This window comes from Heliconius melpomene, chromosome 19 (assembly GCF_056956725.1).
Source record: "Heliconius melpomene rosina isolate 202511_hmr_F chromosome 19, ASM5695672v1, whole genome shotgun sequence".
Classification (NCBI taxonomy): domain Eukaryota; kingdom Metazoa; phylum Arthropoda; class Insecta; order Lepidoptera; family Nymphalidae; genus Heliconius; species Heliconius melpomene.
The window spans coordinates 2,549,103-2,573,024 of record NC_140407.1 but is presented as its reverse complement, the minus strand read 5'-3'; the positions used below and the strand labels follow the sequence as shown (position 1 = coordinate 2,573,024).

Below are 23,922 nucleotides of genomic sequence, written 5' to 3'. Positions count from 1 at the left end.
ACGTAGCATTTAACACGCAATGCCTCCATAATTCGGCTTAAAGTGGGAAGCGGAGAGTTCTAACACTAGGCTTCCCCTGCCTACCCTGCTACATGCGGGATACAGCGTGGAGCTGATAAAAAAAGCTTAAACATATAAATTATGTATATACGCAGGTATGTGTATTATTTTATACGTGTAATAATTACCAACCCAGACAAGTTTAATTGAGCTCCATCAACTCATGTGTTTAATATAGAAGCGAACGTTTCGCAGTGTCCGACTGTAAGCGCGATGGTTTTGGGTTCGATTCCCACTTGAGAGGAAGAGCTTTTTAATTTCTTTTCTGTGGTAGAAAGAAGTTAAGCACGGCGTTGAGCTCTATGTGTACTCAACATGAAATGTCTCCGAAACAGGGCGTTGCATGTGGAAAGGAGTGTCTTAAGAGGTAGGGGACCTGCCTCCTTGTTATATGGGGATAACAGGGTAAAGTATTATATGCCATGGTACTGCGTTTAAATTCCAAATAACAGATTCCTTTTAATAAGTCATATATTAAAAAGAATCCCTAAAATCGATAGTTCAATAAATGTAATTGTTATCGTAAAAATAAATTTCGTTTTATAATAAAGTTATAAAAAAGCTTCTTTAATAGAATTTTCTTGCTTAGACAAAGAAATTACTATCAATATAGATAAAATGAACATATTTTTAGTAAGGCTAAGGATACTTATATAATTAAATTATTATTTATAAAATAAATAATATAAAATTGTTAAACTGTAAAAGTATTTTCAGCTGTTTCGCCAATATCCTACATATTAATTTACCATCACCAATATGAAGCAAGCTCTAGAAAATGAAGAAGAATGGAAAAAATATGAAGAAAACTAAATCATGTTCCTAAGTACTAGTGCCGCAGGAGTGACTTTCCGATATCTCCTGCTGCTTAAGTGCTTATCAATAGATTTAGTGCTTCTACAAAATTGAAGTAAGAAATAAGAAGAATAAAGTTAAAGATAGAAAAATGAAGTAAGAAATAAGAAGAATAAAGTTAAAGGAAGATTTTTTTTCAATAAACTTAAAGAATTTAAAAAGCTCTATGTTTAGTATCTATATATATAAAAGGACTTGTCCTCACTGACTGAGGTAAGACGCACGCACAGCCGAAACCGCTGTGCGTAGAAACGTCGAATTTGGACAGATGTTTACTTTTGTAATCTGGACATCCACTAAGAAGGGATTTTGAAAAATTTTAATCCGAAAAGGGTGAAATAGGGGTTGAAAGTTTGTATGGAAAAATAATTAGATCGGCACCGATTCTTATAAAATTTGAAATTCAGACTCTTAAAAGTATTTAATTGAACACGTGTTTCATGGTTTTCTAGAATTCACCCCCTATGAGTGCCGATAAGGGGTTGAAAGTTTGTATAGAAAAATCTATAAATCGCCACCGATTTTTATAAAATTTTAAGTTTAGACTCTTAAAAATATTTCATTGAACAAATGTTTCGTGGTTTATTAGAATTCACCTCTAAATACGCAAGGGAAGCTGCTCGCGTCCGCTAGTAATTAATATATCTTTAGTGTTTAGTGTTATAATATTATTAATCTATTATTTTTTTATACATATGATTGTTATTTTTCCCTCGAGTAGGGATCGAGCCCACATACGTCGCGTTACAGTTACAGCCTTGTACCACCAAACAATAGCCTCAACTCTGAGTTAGCTTCTTAGATTAATTGTTATAAAACAATGTTCTTTCAATTTTTCCATCAAATAAAAATTTTTAATAATTTTTAATTAATGAAATTAATGACACTCTGTTATTTATGTACATGATATTTTTATTATTTTGTTAAATATGGATAAAAAGTTTATTTATATTTTTTTGTTGTTATATAAGTTTTAAGATGTTTGTTATATTTTATCCTATGTATAAATTGTTTTATATATTAATGTCCATTTAGTGATAAGGATTATAGAATTAACAAAATTTATTGTAAAATTTATTTAACGTAATTACCACCCTTGAATCTGAATAAATGAATAAATAAATAAAATTTAGCTTGTGTACTTTTTTGATTAGTTAAATATATTAGACTCTAAATATACATACGTGTAGAAAGCATGCTTTAAAGTAGTTTTTATATAATCCATACAACTATCAACATTCTTAGGTCTAATAAGAAACGAAATAGTGCTCTTTTTAAAAAAAAAAATTCAGCAAGCGCAAGCTGTACGCGTTGACGAAGGGTTCTGTATCAATGTAACATGTAATGCAATCAAAAAGTACAACAAATATCAGTTGACAAACTTAAATTAGCGGAATGAAAATTGAAATTTGAAATTAATAAAGATATACATTTATTTTTTTAGTACCACACACAACAGGGTAGGCAGAGGAAATGCTGGGATCTTAGTAAGATACTACGTTCCCATTAAAACACTTCTGTTCCCCATTTCTACCGAGTTCTGTAGGCATTGCGTAATGAGTGGCGTAACTCAACGCCGGGGTTTGTCTCGACACTAGAGCGAAGAATTGAAAATATAAATGTAAATAAATATTTCATTTCCCCGAGTGGGGACCTACAACTAGTCGATTTTAGTCACACTTTGTGCCCCTGCGCCACGACTGGCCTTAATAATAGAGTATTAATACTCTATGGTTTAAAATGATTCTGTAAATCTCTTTATTTTTTGTATTAAAATGATGACTGTAGGTTATCGTTAGATATTTCCTATTTTATTTAGAATTTTTAAGGCGACAATTTCGCCTTTTTATTCGTCTTTCACACAGCGCGGTTGTTCTCATTTTATCATGTTTTGCAACTTTTTTTTTCACTTCTTCTTTTACTCCACTCCAATTCGTATTGTGATATAATATCCTTGACTGAAGGACTATCTAAAGTAAAACTAATTATTCAATTTAAATATACTTTCGGGGATTACCGTGTACCTACAATGTAATTTTTTTAACTTATTGTTTTAAATACTTATGTAGCGGTATTTTTATAGAGAACCGTCGCATGAACCAGTCTTTCTAGTTTCCTTTGATGACCTGGACCTGGAAGATTACATAAAACGTTCTAGACCCTCAGATTTCAAACGTAAAAAGAAAGAAAAGAAAGAAGCTTCTCATCACTAGAACAATTTATTATAAGGCGTTTCATTATATCTCATAAAGTTTAGCTGGAAAGCTGGGGTTTTACATTAGACCCTCGTTTTTTCGTCTACAGAAAGTGCTTATAATATTGACCAGCGTTTCCTAATAGACTGAGATCTGAGGGCCAGACCTACGTCATTTTAGCAAAGCTGAAATTTTGAGGTTTAATAGTCTAATTAAGTTAAGACTATATGCGAAGGGACTTACTATCTTGAAAGTGAGAGAGAGACCCTTTCAGAGGTAGCGCCAAATAAAGCTATTTCTCTGTCTGGGAGGAAGATCGAGCCATTGGATTATATTGCTCACTAGCGGCCCCCGTACGGCTATGCCCGCTTGAAACATATGAACCAATGGCCAAGCGTGAGACAGACTCGCCTACCGAGGGTTCTGTACCTATTTCAGGATATACTTAATAGGTTTTTATGATGCGGCGAATAAAGTTAACAAATTGAAGTTTGTTGGCATATGCGCTTATTATTATTTTTTTTTTATTTGATATGAACACAAATATAAATTTGTAATGATTTTGATAGATGATTTTCTATGAAACATGCCTGTACTTCAAGGAGCTGTAAACCTCAAGTAAAATAGTCTTGACAGACGGACAAGCTGATTTTTAAAGGATTTCGATTTTCTTTTTCCCTTTTGAAGTACAAAACATTAAAAATGGACTAATTATTTTAGTTTCGTTGTCTATACTGTTATGCATTAAATAAGTCGTAACTTAAGTGTTTTGGGAATTAATTTGATTTTGCCCGCAAAAATTGTCGTACTTATCTAATAGAAAAATGTTTAGTTATTTCACAACTGTATAGGTAGTAGGTAGATAGTTTTACCCACATAAATTCCGATCCCGAAAAAAGTCTGGGATAAAACATAAATTATATATTGCTCCACAAATTTCTATATCTATCTCTCTATCGTAGAATCCTAAATCTTGAAATCTCGGTCTATTTCAAAATCATTCAATCTCGAGTTTTTTCTATCATCATAAAAATAATAGCTTATAAACAATATCAAAGAACTAAGCATTGAAAACTCAAGATTTAGCCAATTCGATTCAGTTCCGTTAAGGTTGTCCGCAGGTTGGCCAGGATAAACAGAAAGACAGACCGACAAAACTGTTAAAATTGTTTATTTATGTTATGGTATTGTCTTAATAACTATATGGACACGAGCGCGAAAAACACTGTTAAGTTGATATCACAGTATATATGTAAGTACAGATATATAGATATAGGTAAAAAGTAATTTAAGCTTTACGTTATATCCAATATCTCGCATAAAGCAGAGAATGCGGAGGTAATCTAGTGTTTCACACTGCTTTCTTTACTTTTCACGCAATTTCCAAAGCATCGAGTTTTGAGTGGCGGACCTCAACGTCACGCTTTGCCTTGTTGCCAAAAAAAGAAATAAAAATATTAATAAATTATGATTCATTTCTCCGAAAGGGAACTGAACTCACAACCGACGTGTATAATGTCACACCATTAGGCCACTACGCTACGACGGCCTCAATAAGTAAGTAATGTCTTTTGGAAATTTATTTGATTTTGCTCAATTTGTTGTTTTTACAGTAAAATATTTAGCAATACGGTATTAAGGCAGACAGTAAGTACGCTTGCACGTTTTATAATTACAATTTTATTAAAAGTAGTGATTGTAAAGAAATAAAAAGCTTATTTCAATTTTGTCTTTATCTATAATTGAGGCAACTCGTATCGCAGGGGCACAAAGTGTGACTGTAAACGCGACTGTTTGTGGGTTCGATCCCCACTCGAGGAAATTAAATATTTATTCAAATTTATATTTTAATTTCTTCGCTCTGGTTTCGAGGAAAACGCGGCGTTGACTTTCGCCATTCAACACACTATGCCTCTAGAATTCGGCGGAAAGTAGGGAACGAAGTGTCTAAACACTACGTCCCCTCTGCCTACCCTGCTGTGTGCGGTTATACAGCATGAAGCTAATTTAAATTAATTTAATTTATTTAAATTAGTTTTCACAATTTGAAATTATACTTTGTGACCGCGATCATCCATTTAACACTATCTGGGTCTTGGCCTAAAACTTTTATTGGTAAAATTCTGAATAGCCCCAAATCACTACAAGGGTCCCAATTGATACTTCAATGCACAAATCACTTGCATAATAAACAAATTGCAGTAACGGTTCTCAATAACAAAATTGCCTGAAATCTATTCAGAACGACAAACATCCGTTGGATAGATAAATTTAGAATCTGCGGGTAGATGCATGCAACCGTTATATTTTGAACCTTCTTCTCTCTCCAGTTTGTGTATTCGTTATAAAAGCGCGAAAGGTCAATTTGGACTGGTCGCCCCTATCACTTAAGTTAATAAAATTCCCCTTGATATTAAATTTAATAGAGTATGAAAGGGAGGTCTTAAACGGTTCTTCCTGTAGTCGACGGAAGACGCCGATTGGTACAATTGAGCGGGCTATTCTCCAATCAGCGACGAGATACTATGATTGCACAACGCTCGTTTTCAATTCTGGAACTTGATTGTTTGGGTAACAGACTTTTTTAGGGTCTTTTTTTTATATTGGAAATTTTGTGTAAGCTGTTAGTTAATATCGCGGTTACAGTCACACGCTTGTACCCCGGGTTTGAATCGAGCATCTTATTTGGTAACTAGTGGACCCGGACGCGGCTACGCCTGCTTCAACTATAAGAATATTTATTAAATATATTCATTAAATTATTTTCAATTTCAATAGAATTAGTAAGAAAATATAAGTTTAATAATCAAAAAGAATAATAAGTAGATACACATTATTAGAAAAAATTATCTGAGTTATTGAAATTAACCAACAAAAGGATTAAAAGTAACTAAAGGATAGATATTCTTAATATTAGAAAAAGTACATAAAGTTTTCCGTGCGTGCGTACATAGATATCGACTCTACGAAATAACTAAACATTTCTCTCTATTAAGCAGTATAATTTTAGCGGGCAATATCAAATAAAATAAGAAGAGAACCAAAGTGTAGCTTAAATTAATTATAAACAGCAAATAATTACATAAACATTTACAATAGTTCGAAAATGTATGAAAATTTATAAAACCGTCAACGTCATCTGCCCGTTCGCGTCGGATATACTGAGCCGCCCGTAGGCTAGGTCATTTGGAATCAGTGACATCTCCTTAATTATTTATTAGAATGTTATACAGTAAATTATAATTTCAATCTAGATAAAATGTTGATAGTGACTATTATATTTATTTTCATAAGGATGAATATCAAAATGTTGCGGTAACGGTTGCGTAGCGACGCGACGGTTGTTATTAACATGGCAGAATAAATTGCATGTCAAATTAGAAAGTACTTTAAAATATATTAGTATATATGTGTAATGTAATGTCATATAGCCTATAGCACTTCTGAAGAATGCAGCTTTCATACAAAACAAAAACAATGAAAATCGGACCAGTAGATCCAGAGATCTTAGCGTTCAAACAAACAAACAAACAAACAAACAAACAAACAAACTCTTCCGCTTTATTATATTAGTATAGATTTTAATAATTCTTAAGAAAACCGACAATATACAACTATATCCTTTATTAACTAGGTACACAATATAATATATAACTACTGCAATATACAATTAATTGTAAAATATCCATTTTATTAAAACTTGTCCACTTTCGTTGATGTGCCGATGTGCCTGTTATTCTGTCGTAGAGGCACAATATGCGCCTACAGGCGTAACGTAGTTGTGGGTTCGATTCCCACACGGGGGCATAATATTAATTTAATATTTTCTGGTACTGGTAACAAGATAATGCGCAGCAGTGAGTTCTGTCACTCAACATAATCACGATAGTATCTTAATTGATAATATAATAAATCCCTAAAAAGTAAAACATCAAATTATAACTCAAAACTTTATTAAATACACAATATACATACATATTATATACAACAATAAACAATATTCAATTCATTGTAAATCTCCATATCATCTCCATATTCTTAAAACTTTTCCACTTTGGTTTCCAAAACCCCTATATTCTGTATTTCGCTGTGTATTACATCACCTGGTTTTAAATATTCTGGGGGAGAACGATACATGCCTACGCCCCCGGGCGTGCCTGTTAGAAGGATATCCCCGGGCAATAGCGTTGTTACCCTGAAAAACGGCAAAAATTTAATTAATCTAAAAGTATAAAAAAGATATTTCGATAACAACATTTTATAATATTTAATCCGTAATCAAAATTTTATGTGAACAAGATTACAGACAGAGAAGACGTATATTAGTAGAACTGATACTACTGACATTTTTACGTCGGAGGTAGTATTAGTTATTACTAATTACAATATTAATTATTTAACTGTTTTTATTTTAAGTTTTAATAGTATAAAATGAACATCTCAAGTGATCATTGCTTCTGCTGGATCAATGGAAAAACTGACAGCCATATTTGAAATTGATTTCTACGTTACCAGAAATGAAGGAAAGGAAGGAAGCCTAAATGATTATTATGGCTTTTAAATGGATGAATTATATATAATTGGACGTACTAAACTCGTATTACTTTAATCCAATTAAAGTGAAGACAGAATACAAAATGGAACGATCGATTAATTGTTCAGTAATCCCTAAGTTTAAAACTATATGTTACACTAATAATAAATGTTAATAACTATATGTAATAAGCCGCATTTTCTTGCCAAATGATATTTTTTCTTAGGAATAATCTTTATGTAGTGGAAATTTGTAAATCTCCTTTCCGATACCTACACTAATTTGTTATAACAAGCGAGTAAGGCAGGATTCACTATAGTGACAGCCAGGGTTCCTTCTCGGTCGGATCTCATATTCTTGTATTAGAAATATTGTCATATGTAACTTTACTATGAATTCTCTCATTGTTTCAACGACCGAGAACGTACTGTGACTGGCACTATAGTGTGAATTCTTCCTAAGAGTTTCGACGTCGGCTCCATGAGATCATATTATGAGTTAATTAGCGACGAGCGCTCACAATCGAATGAACGAGACACAATGGTCCTAGACATATTTTTTCTAGCTTAACGCTGTATCCCGTATGTAGCGAGGAAAGCAGAGGGAATCTACTCTACTTTACTACCCCAGTGTACATAGAGTCGTACCCCAGTATACATAGTACATAGAGTCATTGCGTGTTAATTGGCGGAGCCCAACGCCGCCACATCAGAGAAGAAATGAAAATATTAAATGTTTTATTTCTTTGAGTGGCAATCGAACCCACAACCTGCCGCGTTTACAGTCACACGCTTGTGCCTCTGCGCCACCACTGACCTCGTATCCTAGAGATGTGGGTTTGAATTTCTAAATTTTTTTTGCGATTCCAAATATTTTTCTTACTTTATAGTGTTCACACACTAACACTTTAAAAAAATCAAATAAAATGTACTTACGTGCTCAATCTCTCGATGACATTCTGGATTTTGTGTACTAATTGGTTGGTGTTGCTACTTTGCTTCAGAACTCCGTTCACACTGCATTTTATGCTTAAGTTTTGAGGATCACCTATTTCATCACTTGTTGTGATACAAGGCCCGATTGGGCAGTAAGTGTCCATGGCCTAAAATTGAAAATTAAAATTAAAGTATAAATATGCTTTCATGATAAAATATAATTTTTTAACTATGTTTTTATGTATGTATAGAATTTTGTTATTATTTTATAAAAAATATGCCTTAAGTGGCTGAATTCTACCACTCGATTTCTAGATCTTTGTCTATAGAAAACTTATAATCGATTTGGCTATTGAGATTTGAACATTAAGTTAAATTATTTGTGAAGTAACAATGTTAAACGTCAATTTTATGGAGTGTTTTAACACTTTAATAATTGTGTTCGATCGATCGATGTAAACACTATTACGAAGTATACTTTATTATTTTTTTCCATGTTTTATATACAAGCATTGTAACCCGATCGACGGATCAACGGTTATTTATGGGTAGAGGACCTCAGTACCTATCCATTTCGTCCCAATGTATGTTCAGAAATTTTCAGTGGTTCAGCAGCTATTTGACAATTTGGGAATTTTTGAAAAAAAAAAGAATTCTGGGAGAAAATTGGCAAATACAGTCCAATTGTTGGGCTATTTTTTTTATCAATATAGCCTCCAATGATTGGCAATTTGTATCATACTAGTGGACGCGCGCAACTTCGCTTGCTTATTTAAGTGTGAATTCTAATAAACCATAGAACACGTTTTCGATGAAATATTTTTAAAACTCTACATTTAAAATTTTATAAAAATCGGTGGCCATTTAAAGATTTTTCCATACAAACTTTCAAAATCCTTTCTTAGTGGATGTCCAGATTACGAAACTAAACATCTGTCCAAATTTCAAGTTTCTACCATCAGCGGTCATGGCTGTGCGTGCGTCTTACCTCAGTCAGTGAGGACAAGTCCTTTTATATATATAGATAATAGTTTAAAACTATCAGTTAATAAATCTTGGAAATATTATCGAAATAAAATTAATTTTTAAATAACTTAAACATTTCAAAATTTCAAGAGCTGTATCGAAAAAAAAAACTTGTTATTTTTAACCAGAACCAGAAATCATTTAAAAACTATTCATGTAGAATAATTTCTGGAGTTCCAAAGGGCGTAGCTCAATGACAAAGAGAAATGACTAATTGTGGAAGCGAATAATTAATATTGAGAATTGACGTAAAAACAGTATGTAATGTACAAGTCTACGCATATTTTTTAAAATTTACATTTTCTAATATTGTTATTTAACGACTGTATTATAGGTATTTTATACACAATGGAAACAAAACATACAATTTACACACTTAAGATAAGATTAGAAAAAAGAAGTATCATGTGAATCATGATTTGAGATTTTTATCAGTGACATTGAACTTTCATAGTGATAGTGTCTCTTGAAATTTTATGATTAGATACATAATACAACTAGGATATGTATAGGTAGATATGCCTATATATATATATCATGGATGCTAACACTAATTACGAGCGGTTCTAATGTCTTCTCTAAATAACAAAAATGGAATAGAATGGTATCCCATTATTAAATTTTCAAAAATAATCTCATGAAACTTAAATTGCAGATAAAAAACCAGCCAAGAGCGAGTCGGACTCGCCTATGACGAACAAAAAACATATATTACTACCAACATATGAATGTATTGTTACAATGTATGTATAGTAGCAGTTTATAAAAGCTTTACAAATGTCCTTTTTCCATAGTCTCCAAATAAAATGACTGTCATATACCTACGGAACATGACGAAATTCTTTTTAACGGTTCCGTTTTTTGCCATTTGACTATGAAACCCTAAAAATGTGAAACAAATAACGACGAAATATCGCTTACTATTCAGTTTCCTTAAATTTCAGAAGGATGCGAAAGGAGCAAGGAATATAATTTCACAATCACGTCATCGTGTCACTGAACTGTAATATCTTAATTGAAACAAAATTAACTTTGCAGACGACTTAATTATTGTAATTAAGTTCTAAAAACGTTTTGAGCTTGAAGAGAAAAGAAATAAAAGTTAATTTATGTAATTTTTTAACCGATTTCTGTAAGAAAAAGAGCTTATCAAATCGACTGTATTTTTTTTGTTTCTTATCTCAGAACTTTTGACTAGGTAAACCTATTTTGATAAATCTTTCTTTTATTTGAAACCTAGTTTAAGCCAAGTATAAGAAAAAAGGCTTAGTCATTTAATATTGTAGTAAGGTTGTTGTAGTATTAGCTGGAAACCGACTACAAATTATAAAATCTTTCTTTAATTTTATTATTTTTGTTTAACAAAATCAAAGTACGTTTTACTTGATGTTATGTAAATTTATTTTTTTTTTTAGTTCCTTGTTTGAACTCGGTTTTTTTGTTAATTTTATGAGCAAAAGGTAGTACTAGTTGTAAAGCATGTAACATCTAGATTAAATTAGTGAGTTAGTTTTTTTTTGTAACCAATTAGAACAAACGCTGGTAGATCTAACAATAATTAAATAAATTATAAAATTATTAATAAAATATATAATAATATCTTACCTTTCCAAGCAAGAACTGCCCTCCATTCCTTTCCTTCTGCCAATCCCTAGCACTGATGTCTTGAGCCACAGTGTAGCCGAGGACATAGTCGAAGGCGTCGGCCGCCTTCACATTACTCGCCTTTTTACCTATAACGACAGTTAATTCTACTTCCCAGTCGACTTTCTGTGAAAGAAAGAACCTTAATTTAATAAGATTTGCTAATGTCCAAATTTCTAAGTATTACTTTGATCAAATTTCTATAGGTATATATTTTTTTCTAATGCCTAAAGTTATAACCGTTTACTACCCAATTTCAGCACATATATATTTTTTTAAATATTTATACATCTACTGCTTTATGCGAGACAAATGAGATGTTAGCGAAAGATCACTCTGTTCTTTACTTTCCGTTCAATCAATGTCCTTGCATGTTTAACACATGTGGTAACTTAACACCGGTTTTTTTTTAAATCAAATCAAATATTTTTGTAATGAAATGGAAATGTTATAAAAAAATGAAATGATAAAGAAGTCGTCAATATAAATAAATCAAAATAAATAAATTGTATAAAATAAATAAATTGTAATATAAAAATATTATAATCGCATAGTTACTATTGTGGAGAATATTAGATTTACCATGAGCTAGATAAGATAACGTAAGATGCTTTCAACCTTCACTCGATAGCGGTTACCTATCTATGTATTGGCATAGGTTTAATTAATGATCGAACGATGCTGAAGATACGTAAATGGCATCTTAGATAGACGACTAGGGCTCCATCGATTTTCAATGAATATTTTTAGGTGAATGATATGAATAAGATAAATGCTATGTGAATATCTCTTATTAGCTTCACATTGTATCGCGCACATATCAGCATAGGCAGAGGGTTCGTTAATTTTTGCCGAATTCTGGAGGCATTACGAGTTGACTGACGGAACTCTAACGCCGAATTTTGCCTACACACAGAGGGAAGAAAGAAAATATTAAATCTTTCATTCCCTCGAGTGGGAATCGAAAACACAACCTATCGAGTTTACAGTCACATGCCAATGCGCCACGGTTAACCCCAAGCCTATATAATTTCAAATAAGTATTAAATTTATTTTAAACGATGCTTCAGCGTCCATAATTCCCTTATTATAAATATTACAGACATTCTATGCAATAACCAACCGTCAGGCATTATATCATCTGTCCTACCTACGCTTTACGAATTACGAGTACCTATATAGCTACATTTGTTTCAATAATTGACCCCAATTGTGTTCTGAGGTCACAGCGGTCTCTGAATCACGGGACGACCACACCTTTAATAATTGCGGTTGAGAAAGTACTATCTTTACGTCATATTTAATATATTAATGGTGTTTGTTGTTAGGTATTTTATTTTGATGAAATAGGGCACGGAGTATCTTAGCACTAGGTTCTCTCTGCCAACGCTACTCTCTATGGGATAAAATGTGAAACTAGAAAAAAAAAAAACAAAAACAATCACAGAGAAATAAAGTAATTAACACTCAACACTAGCTACGAATAATAAATTAGATAGCTTCTACTATCTCGCCATTACTTAAAATAAACATTATTTATGCAAATATTAAAAATATGTTCTTAACACAAATGCATGTGAAAATAGCATTAAATGATAAGTGCTATATTAATATGTTTGTGATTTTGCCTTGGTACTAGTAAAAAGTAAATTAGTATTAATCATTTTTTTTAACTACTTTCCGCCAAAATCTTGAGGCATTGTGTATTACAGTCGCAGATTTATCTTTCAAGTGTGTGTTCAAAGCAAATGCCATATCTCCATATATATATATATGTAGTATGTGGTTGGTTGGTTGTATAATAATAAATCACAAAATTTTTCTTCATACATTAATTTATCTAGATATTAATTTATCTGAACACTTAAACAGTGTAATTATCCCATTTATTTGATTTCTATTCTATATCTATTCTATCAGTAACAACTATATCAAAACCACTCATTTTTTATAAAATAAATGAATATATAACTTACATCTGTAACATCAGTCCTCAGTTTTACTTTGTCTTTTTGTCCGACTATACAGCTTGGGAATTTATTGAAAATCATAGGAACTTTGGGTGGAGTAAGATTTTGCTCCTCACAGTGATCCTTATAGTTTAATCCTATGCATAGTACTTTATCGTTACCAGTTATTGGTGCGGCGAGCTGTACTGATGACAGTGGTATAGACGCTGGTTTTGATGATTTTAGACTAAAATGTAATATAAAGTATAAGTGTGCAACCATTTTGTAAAGAAAATAATAAGACAATAATAAATTAAATATTCTGAACTATTTTTTAACATTTCAAATCATTCTAATGCTATTTAGATAATCATATATTAATTTTTACATGTTATTAGCAAATATTAAGTAAAGCAAAAGAAATTAAGTAATAGCAATATTAAAAATGGGAGGAATGTCTCTACACTAAGCAGAAAAAAGCAGTGTTATCCCTCTTGTATATCTCAATAGTATGTATATTACTTCTGGCTCACATTGCTTGGTAAGCAGAGAACCTACTGTCAAGACTCTCCATTCCTATTAAGTCCTTATTTCTGACCAATATAAAAACAATTATAGTATTGAAACTTACTTTTTCACTTTCTCAATGTCACCATTTTTCAAAATTTCTATCATAGTCCTTGGTAGACTTGAGTCAGCCTTATTAATGTCTACCACGTTATCCCCATCGAGATAGCCAGCGCGTATCTCATTAGGATTCTCATTATAAACAAACTGTACAAGTTTCATATTTCTAAATGTACTTACAGAAAAGTTTCTACTACAAATGACACTTAGATTATATACTTTTTTACCCGATAGTTGAGTTTTTATAGACGTTATCGCGCGTCGGGCTGTCGACATTGTATTCATAGTTGAAGTGGCTCACGTCACGGCTAAATAAATTCACATAAACACAAGTTATGTAACAACCAAATTAACTCTCGCTTGCTCTTGTTCAAATTTTTCACTATTGTGATATTTAGATTAAATTTAAGAATTAATTTCTTCTATCAAATAATGGGTACTATATAGTGTAGATATGGATTATTGAAAGATATTATTAATAATTTATACAATCTTAAATGTGATATATTGTAAACATGTTTTTATGCTAGTGATGACCTTTTATTTAATTTGTTAATTCAGTTGAAGATTAAAATTAAAACTTCTTATTGCTAATATATTTAAAAACGAATTTGCAACAATTATTTTTAGTTGTCATTTTAGTAGCCCATTGGAATTTGGAAAATCAATGATATTGCATTTTGTATCCAATTTTTTATTTCATAAATGTTAAATTCAAATAACCGAATGTCATGTTTGTAAGTTCGACTTTTACGTTTCGTACTACGTAAATACTAAAATGACTATCTAAAATGACTGTCTAGCAACTTTTTAACTATTATTTATTATTATTTACATAAAATTAAACTATAAATGTAAATATTTTTTTTATCGTACTGTGATGTTGACAACAATAATACATTTTAATCATGTAATATAGTTTTTCTTATACTTACTTGTTGGTCTCCTGATAAAATATAAGAGCCAAGTATGTATTTTACTCTTTAGCTCTCGATGTTATATGTATATTGATTGTTTGCAGCTTCACGCTATATCTTGCATATAGCAGAGTTGGCAGAGGGAGCCTAGTGTTAAAACACTCAGTTACCCACTTTTCGGAGACGTTCCATGTTGAGAGGCGGAATTTAACACCGCACTTTGCCTCGGTACCAGAGCGAAAAAATGAAAATAGTTAATGTCATTTTCTCGAGTGGGAACCGAACTCACAACGATAAAGCTCGACGTTGAGTTCTGCCATTCACCACGCATTGTCTGCAAAATTCGGTGCAAAATGTGTATAATCCAAAATTAGATACAGAAGTCTCGATAAGCTAGTCAGATTTATTTTGTTATAAAATTGTAATAAACTGATTTAAATTGTGCAACAACTAATATTGGCAACCTAACAAAATGTATTTCCCTAAGGATATCTGTGTCTTTAGCGATTCATACATTATTAATGCTGAATAGTTAAGTAAGCATAACCCCGCGTAACCGCAGTTGGTTCATAAAATACTTTTATTGTAATGTCAAATGTCACAATTACATATTACTTTTTATAAAATATATTTTAATCAATCGCTTAAAAGGAAGAACTTATGGTTTGTTTTTTTTTAATATTAAATTAAATATATATTGTACTAGCGGCCCGCTCGCGGTTTTACCCGCGTGAACTATGTTATTATTAATTTCTGTCTCCATGACTACGTCCTAGTGACGTCTATGCAAAATTTGAGACTCCTAGCATTTGTAGTAACGAAGTTTCATACAAACTTTCAACCCCAAAAACAACCCGTAAGAAGTCGAATATTGCAAATTCCCGTCTTAGCGAGCACCTACGTCCTATAAATAACTCCTATGCAAAATTTGAGATTCCTAGCACATGTAGTTTCTGAGATTTCGTGATGAGTGAGTGACCTTTCGATTTTATATATATAAGATGAGCGACAATCTTAGCGCAGAGGGACTGTAAATGCGACGGTCGTAAGTTCAATTGAACCATTCAGGGCAACTATTTATTTTATATCCTCATTTTCTACTTCTATTTTTGCGTTTGATTTCAAACTTCATCAAGCAAAATAATTGAAGTTGTGAAAATATTGCAAATTTATATAAAAAGAAAATACAAATATATTTATTACCAGACATAAAAAAAACAAATGAATATACACGTTCATATAAATTAGAATCTAACCCCGATCTCTGAACTCTGACTCTACTGTCAGAAGTTTAACTTTGTGCCACGACGGTTAATGTAATTTTTTATTTATAGAAAGTTTCATATTACTTAGTGTTAAGACACTCCGTTCCCCAATTTCTGTCGAATTCTGGAGGCATTGCGTGTTGAGTGGCAGAACTCAACGCCGCGCTTTGTCTCGACACCAGTGCGAAGAAATGGAAATATAAACGTAAATAAATATTTCATTTCCTCGAGTGGGGATCGAACGCATAACCGACGTGTTACCGGCACATCGCTTTTTTTTGTTTTCAAATCACTTTAGGTACTAAGTACTAACAATACGTATTTAAACGGTTTTATTTAGCTCACCCCGTTTGTTTGTTTGTTTGGGTCAAATTTAGTAATTGAAATTTAACCCTCTTCCCGTTAACCGATTGATCTGAAATTTGGTATACGCCTTTGATTCTGGTGACAATACAATTATCCATATTCAATATTATTGTGAATCCAAGATGGCCGCCGCTACAAGATGGCGGACAACTTAGTTTTTTTCAATCCCATCAATATGGATATCAAATGAAAGGGCTTGTCAAGTAGAATTCAGTGGACTATACAAAATCAAAATCCAAGATGGCCGCCACTATAAGATGGCGGACAAGTTAGTTTTTTTCAATCCTATCAATACGGGTATCAAATGAAAGGGCTTGTCAAGCAGAATTCAGTGGACTATACAAAATCAAAATCCAAGATGGCCGCCGCTACAAGATGGCGGACAAGTTAGTTTTTTCGATCCCATCAATATGGGTATCAAATGAAAGGGCTTGTCAAGTAGAATTCAGTGCACTATACAAAATCAAAATCAAAGATGGCCACTGCTACAAAATGGCGGATAATGTAGTTTTCAATCCCATCAATATGGGTATCAAAATAAAGGGCTTGGTAAGTATAATACAGTATACTATACACAATTACAATATGAATCTCCCACCTAAGTCAAGATCTGGTATCCTGTCGAGGACTGTGTGGCTATAGGGTGCCTAAAAATGATACGTCGCTAGGGGTACCACCCAAGGTAAAAGGTAAAAGCGCGCCGAGAACTGTATGGCACTAGGTGGATAAAAATGATATGTCGTTAGCGTTTTCCCCTCAAGATTCAGGCACATCTTGTTGTACATAGCCTTGTCCCTCTGGGGATTGGACCTCTGGGGGGGTCGTTCGTAACATTCTCCATTAACATTGCAATAATGAGACATCGAGCCTCATTTCAACGAATTGAATAGCATGAGAAATAAAAACTAAAAACTTAAAAATAAAAAAGTAAAAAAAAAAATTTAAGTTAAACGGTTTTATATTGCAGATAAATGTACTAAAAGCTAAAAAATAATTTCATAGAAATTATGATTACTAAAATAAAATCGTGGGGACACTTGCTACTTACCACTAGGTGGGTGAAGTCTCACGCTATGTCTTTCAATTGTAGATATTGGACGTGCCCCACGATTTTATTTTAGTAATCATAATTTCTATGAAATTATTTTTTAGCTTTTAGTACATTTATCTGCAATATAAAACCGTTTAACTTAAAATTTTTTTTTTACTTTTTTATTTAACTTTCAATACATAAAACACTCGTCTGCTCCAACGGCCATCGGTCCTTCGACAGATGTGACCATTGCCTTTTTAACGTACTAACTCATGTTATATAAACAGAAAAAAAAATAAAAAGAGAGATATGTCTATGTATCACAATAATAAATATGCCTATATTAATGCAACAGATTTAAGTCCTTATTCATACATATATATTGATATCTGAGTTGGCTCTACCACAATTTTCCTAATCGAAAATATAATTAAAAAGTTAGTTTATTTTTGTTGACATTGATCTTTTGACTTTCCGTATTCTTGTTTAGGCAACAAAATACCTATATAGTAATTAATGACTGATGCGAATAAGCCGCTTAACTTTTTGTCTAAAGCAATAAATATATTTTTGAATATTAAAAATATGTTTTTTTTTATATTTATATAAAACTAGCGGCCCGTCCGCGGCTTCGCCTGTGGGAACTACGTTATTATTAGTCCATGAGTACCTACGTCCTATAAGTGACGTCCATGCAAAATTTGAGACTCCTAGCATTTGTAGTAACGACGTTTCATACAAACGTTCGACCCCAAAAACAACCCCTTAGAAGTTGAATATTGCAAATTCCCGTCTTAGCGAGCACCTACGTCCTATAAGTAACTCCTATGTAAAATTTGAGATTCCTAGCACATGTAGTTTCTGAGATTTCGTGATGAGTGAGTAACCTTTCGATTTTATATATATATATTGATTTAAATACACAACTAAACATACGCTTTTAGTTATTATTATAGAGTCCACAGCATTTTAGTATTCAACAGATGCACTAATAAATTGAATTGATTTACACACAGTTAAAATTGAAAAAAATATAGAAAGAAGTCGATAAGCTGTTAACTTAAGGTAAATATTCAATACCTCTTAAATAAAAAAAATATGCAAAACAATTAAAATTAACTGAATACTTTTAAATTATTTTATAGTGGTTAACAGTGCAGTGGTGGCAGACGATTCGCTTGTCTACGTTCGGACTCCTTTTGTAAGTAAATACTCATGTTATATAATTAAAATTATTTTATTTTTTATTATTAATAATAATATTTTATCTTATTATTTTTCTAATGTACAAGTTATATAAAATAATTATTCTGCTTTCAAAACATTTTATTTTATTTTACATTTGTGAAATGACTTACTTATGACTAACAAGTCTAATAGTAGTCTAATTAGTAGATAACTCACTTAGTGCTGGCTCTTATTTATTTTATTCATATAATAATTATATATTATGCATTTTTTAAAGAATATATAATATTATATTTTTAGTTATTTAATTTAAATTATTGATATATAATATTAATTTTTTAATTATTTTTTTATGTAGAAATTATATTATAAAAAAATATTTCTCTTTCAGTTTACCAAAATGTTGATGATATTTTTGTTCTTGCTTATGATTTGTGTATGCTGGAAATGGTATACGAGAAGACTTCCAGGGGACCCCCCGGCACATCCAGGAAATTTTCCATTAATTGGGAATGCCCATATGTTCATCGGTGACACTATAAGTAATTAAATCTTTTTAGCTATGTACTAACAAAAAATATATGATGGTTCTAGTTTAAATATAATTCTACTCAATAGGGTCTTAATTGACGAAGACGGTTTTCTAAGTAAATGCTCATAAAAAATAGAATAATCACTAACATCAATAATGTGAACAAAATAATATTTACCCAGAATATAAAAATTCTACCTATTTCATCCAGATTAGGTACAATTCGAGACCATGAGTATGTATAGTAAGAAATAATAAATAAAAAAAACTCCTTTATTAATATATTTAGAATTAACCCTTTTTTCTAGATTTCTGTGAACAATTTCTTAAAATGGGACAAACATGCATGAAAATGGGGCATGCTACGTCCATATATGTGGGCCCTTATAAGATTTACAGTAAGTTATCTCGTATAATATATTCATAAGATACTAAATATTGACATTAAATTATACATATTTTCTTGAGGACAATCTAAGAAATGACACTATCCATTGCAATGCAAGTCACTTAAATCGTAATAAGCTATAAGCGCCTGCGAACATATTAGGAGCAAATAATATTTTTTACTCATTAGCTAATCAAAATTAATAATATATAGTAAAATAAGTTTCGTAATAAAAATAACAGCTATAATAACCACTTTCCAAACTCCATATTCCCTAACAGTATTTACCAGTTCTTGTTGTGTTTGAAAATATAGGTTTTAAACCGAAACGAAGGTCAGGCTGCTATCGGCTCTCCCCCTATATGTTTTGTTTTCATTATATTTATGTATTCATATATTAGTACAGCAAGGCAGGCGGGGGGAACCTAGTGTTAAGACACTCTCCCTACTTTCCACTGAAATCTGAAAGCATTACGTGTTGAGTGGCTGAATTCAACGACGCACTTTGCCTCGACACTAGAGCAAATAAATGGAAATATAAATTTAAATAAATATTTCATTTCCTCGAGTATTTCCTCGAACCTACAACCGGTTGTGTTTATAGTGATACTCTGTGGCCCTGCGCCACGACCTGGCCTGGCCTTTTAGTACATAAATAAGGATGACAGATTATTGAAGTAAAACTACGTCCTTGTATATATTAAACATATTTCTATAAAATAGTCGTAAATATCTATATATACAAATATAACTTTACAGTTCTATCCGATCCAGACGATATTTGCAAGCTGTCAAATATTTGTTTTGAAAAAGATCATTTTAGTCACGAGTTCACAAAAGACTTACTGGGCAATGGATTGTTATTTGGAAAAGGTAGGCGTAGTTTTTATTTTATTATAAAAAAATCTGCTTTATAAGAAAACAGTGAAGTACAAATCGGACTAGGCGAGTCTTATATATTGTGGCGAGTATTGAATTATATTATTTTTATATACGCACGCCTTATTCTTCAAAATTGCTCATATATCACTTACTTAGGTTCTTTAGGGGGGTAGTACTTTAATGCTTTGGATATTTTTTTATATTTTTAATTTACAGCAACAATTTCTCGTCAGATTTATTATATAAATTAAAAATTAATAAAATATATAATTGTAAGAAAAAAAAATATTGTTAAATTTCAGTTCCAGTATGGAAGAAACATAGAAAGTTAATTAATCCTGCATTTAATCAACAAATTCTCGATAGTTTCATGGGCATATTTAATGTTCAAGGGAAGAGAATGGTACAAAAAATGCAAGTGGAAGTCGACAAGGAACCTTTTGATCACTCACATTATGTACGACAAATATTTATGGAGACTATTTGCTGTAAGCTTTGTTATGTTTTTTTTTCATTAAATCTGATCTCTCGCAATCATATGGCTACATACTGCCCGATGTTATTAGATTCTCCTCCTCCTCCTCCTACTCCTTCCAGTGAGTTTTCTTACAGAAAAAGTCACTGGCTCCGACCGGTTTTGTATATAACATAATATTAATTGATGTTTGTACGTACATAATATTAACAGTTGTTTTTCTTAGCCAAGAAAAACAACTGTTAAAGAAAAACAAGAGTAAAAAAATAATTATAGTTTTTATTAAGCTATTCTTTTTAGTAACAGCAATAGATAATGCCGTCACCGAAGAAGAAGCTAACAAATATGTGGAGTCATTTGAGGCCTATCTCAATCTAAATATATCAAGATTCCAAAAAATATGGTTGCATTCAGATTTAATTTACCATTTTAGTAATCTTAAGAAGCAAGTGGATGAATGCAGTAAATATCTTATACATTTATCAGATTCGGTTCGTTTTTTTTATTTAAAATTTTTACATAGTTTGTTAGTTTACAGTTATTGCCTACGAATTGGTCAACAGGTCAAAGTTTATTATAGATTTCTATTAAATGTTGCAGGTGCTTAAGAAAAAAAGATATTTGCGTGCTAAAAATGGATATGAAACAAATAATGAAAATACAAGTAAGTTATTAACTAAGTAACTACTTAGTTTAGCTCATTAAGGCGAAGCGAAGCGAACAGGTTTTCGTGATTAAAAAGTCTTTGAAGAACACATTGTATTTTTTATAACATAGTTCTTATGATAGAGATTAACGCTTAGAAATGTTATTCTTTTGTCGTTCTAGTCTAATATGAAGTTGTTCTTCTATAAACATTCTACTAACATCAATATTATGTTTCATATAGATAAAAACATTAAAGTCTTTATCGACTTAATGATGGACGTGGACAATGGTTCTCTGACTGATAAGGAGATAAGGGATGAGTTAAATACCATAATTATGGCTGGACATGACACCTCAGCTAATGTTATAGTGTTTGTATTATTATTAATAGGTTCATATCCCGAAGTTCAGGAACGTATATATGAAGAGTAAGTGTTTTAATATTACTATATCTTTAAAATTTTATATTAAATATTAATATATTTATTATTGTAATCTATCTTCGGTATTTCGTAAAAACTAATAATACTAAATTATTTTTACGAAAGCGCTTACGAAAAGCGCTTGTAATATATTTGAGTTTAGACGTGTCTGGCAGGGGGATACAACCATGCTAAGTCTGGTAATGGATAACGTCATTTCTAATATCATTGCCAAGAAAGTATAAAAAATTTAAGCTTTAATTATTTCTTATAAATATGAGTTTTAATTATTTTTATAATATTACAGAATAAAAGAAGTATTGCAAGATAGGGATGTGGAAAAACAAGATTTGTCAAGATTAGTATACTTAGAAGCTGTCATTAAAGAGTCTATGCGATATTACGTAATGGCGCCGTTTATTGGCAGATACATCGATAAGGAGGTTCAATTGAGTAAGAATAATATTATTTTAACTTTATAGTATAAAAGAAAGAAAACCTACATAGGAAAGAGGAAATGTAACTAGCACAGTTAAAACATTAATATAAGAAAAAATGTTTTTCTACTATTAATGTTCAATAGTATCAACTTAAACTCAGTTTATGCACGGTAGAGATGCGCCGAATAGTAGTTTTACCGAATAACCGATTACCGAATACTATTCAGTTAAAATTTTGCCGAACCGAATATTCGGCCGAATTATTCATCGCTGGCTAGATAACGAGCCGTACCTCACCGCCACTCGAAAGCACGAAATTTTAAACATTGTCCAAATGTACCAGAAATACCAATATAAAGTTATAACATATTTTTCTATTCCAGAGACGTGCACTTTAAGACCAGGTCATAATTGCCTATTGATGTTACACGCAGTGCATCGCAATCCCTCGTGGGGACCAGATGTAAATGAGTTTAAACCAGAGAGATGGTTGGATCCTGCAAGAATGCCTAAAAATCCAAATTTATTCGTTGGTTTTAGTATTGGAAAACGTAATTGTATAGGTAATATATTTTTTTATACATTTTACAAATGGCCTGTAATTGTACTATAAGATTCCATGATCGGGATTTAAGTCCACAGCAATCACCGGCATAGTTGTTCTGACTATATAACTAAAGCATGATGATGATATCCTTTAAAATATATGTATAATATTAATATTATTATTATATTTTAAAAAGAGCTTCTTCTTCATCGCTCATAATTCTTTATTAACTGTTATTTTCAGGAAAAACCTACGCTATGATGTCAATGAAAGTTCTACTTTGTCATCTGCTACGTCGATACAAACTTCACGCCGATCACACTAAGCTAGTGGTGAAATTGGATGTGCTTTTAAAACCTGTTAGCGGTCATTTAATGACTATTGAAGATAGATTAAAATATGAGTAAATTGTATGGTATTTTCTTTTCTTTTAAATTTAGTTTTACGCTTCGAATCTTGTTTAGTCGCCGTTAGTAGAGCAATTTTGCTGATAATTTTAAAAAATTACATTTAACGCACATAAACGAATATTTACTTAAAAAATAATACACTTATTAATTTAAAAAAATAATTTTAAAACGAAGTCTTCAAGATATTCTTTTTTCATGGTTCATTGAAGTTTACAAATTAATCCCTTATATTTGGTTTTTGTAAATTTTATTTTTGTTAATTTTCTAATGTAAGTATAAGTAATAAGAATCTATCGGTATGACTTGATCAATCTCAACACGGAGTACTGACTACTCAAGTACTCACTGGTGAAGCCTTCAATATTTTGATGAAATGGACATCTTCCTGACATTAATCCCGGCTATTGCCAGGGTCTGCCTTCCTACTCAACCTACTCCACTTTGCACGGTCTTTTGCGTACTAGGTGGTTAGACCATTGGCTCTCATGTCCTGCATCACGACATCCAACCAGCGCTTCCTTGGGAATTAGATGAAATAGACATATGCGTTACTAAATATGTACGTTATATTTTTCAAGTTAAAT

General features: G+C 31.6%; 2 protein-coding genes across 2 annotated transcripts; one reads left to right on the top strand and one right to left on the bottom strand.

The window, feature by feature from the left end:
• Positions 1-7,046: 7,046 nt before the first annotated feature.
• LOC146528327 (oxaloacetate tautomerase fahd2, mitochondrial-like) lies at positions 7,047-14,241 on the bottom strand. The gene is made up of 5 exons (XM_085203256.1): positions 13,830-14,241; positions 13,226-13,445; positions 11,211-11,375; positions 8,580-8,746; positions 7,047-7,305 (listed from the first exon to the last, which is right to left on the bottom strand). Exons 1-5 carry the CDS (start codon positions 14,108-14,110, stop codon positions 7,149-7,151), a joined length of 990 nt encoding a protein of 329 aa, XP_085059382.1. The 5' UTR covers positions 14,111-14,241; the 3' UTR covers positions 7,047-7,148.
• A 4,082-nt stretch (positions 14,242-18,323) lies between these two features.
• On the top strand, positions 18,324-23,341 carry LOC146528326 (cytochrome P450 4C1-like). Its single transcript, XM_085202548.1, has 12 exons — positions 18,324-18,471; positions 18,552-18,607; positions 18,986-19,136; positions 19,435-19,524; positions 20,274-20,387; positions 20,699-20,884; positions 21,172-21,362; positions 21,472-21,535; positions 21,761-21,947; positions 22,249-22,394; positions 22,765-22,944; positions 23,172-23,341. Exons 3-12 carry the CDS (start codon positions 18,995-18,997, stop codon positions 23,333-23,335), a joined length of 1,464 nt encoding a protein of 487 aa, XP_085058674.1. The 5' UTR covers positions 18,324-18,471; positions 18,552-18,607; positions 18,986-18,994; the 3' UTR covers positions 23,336-23,341.
• The last annotated feature ends 581 nt before the right edge of the window (positions 23,342-23,922 follow it).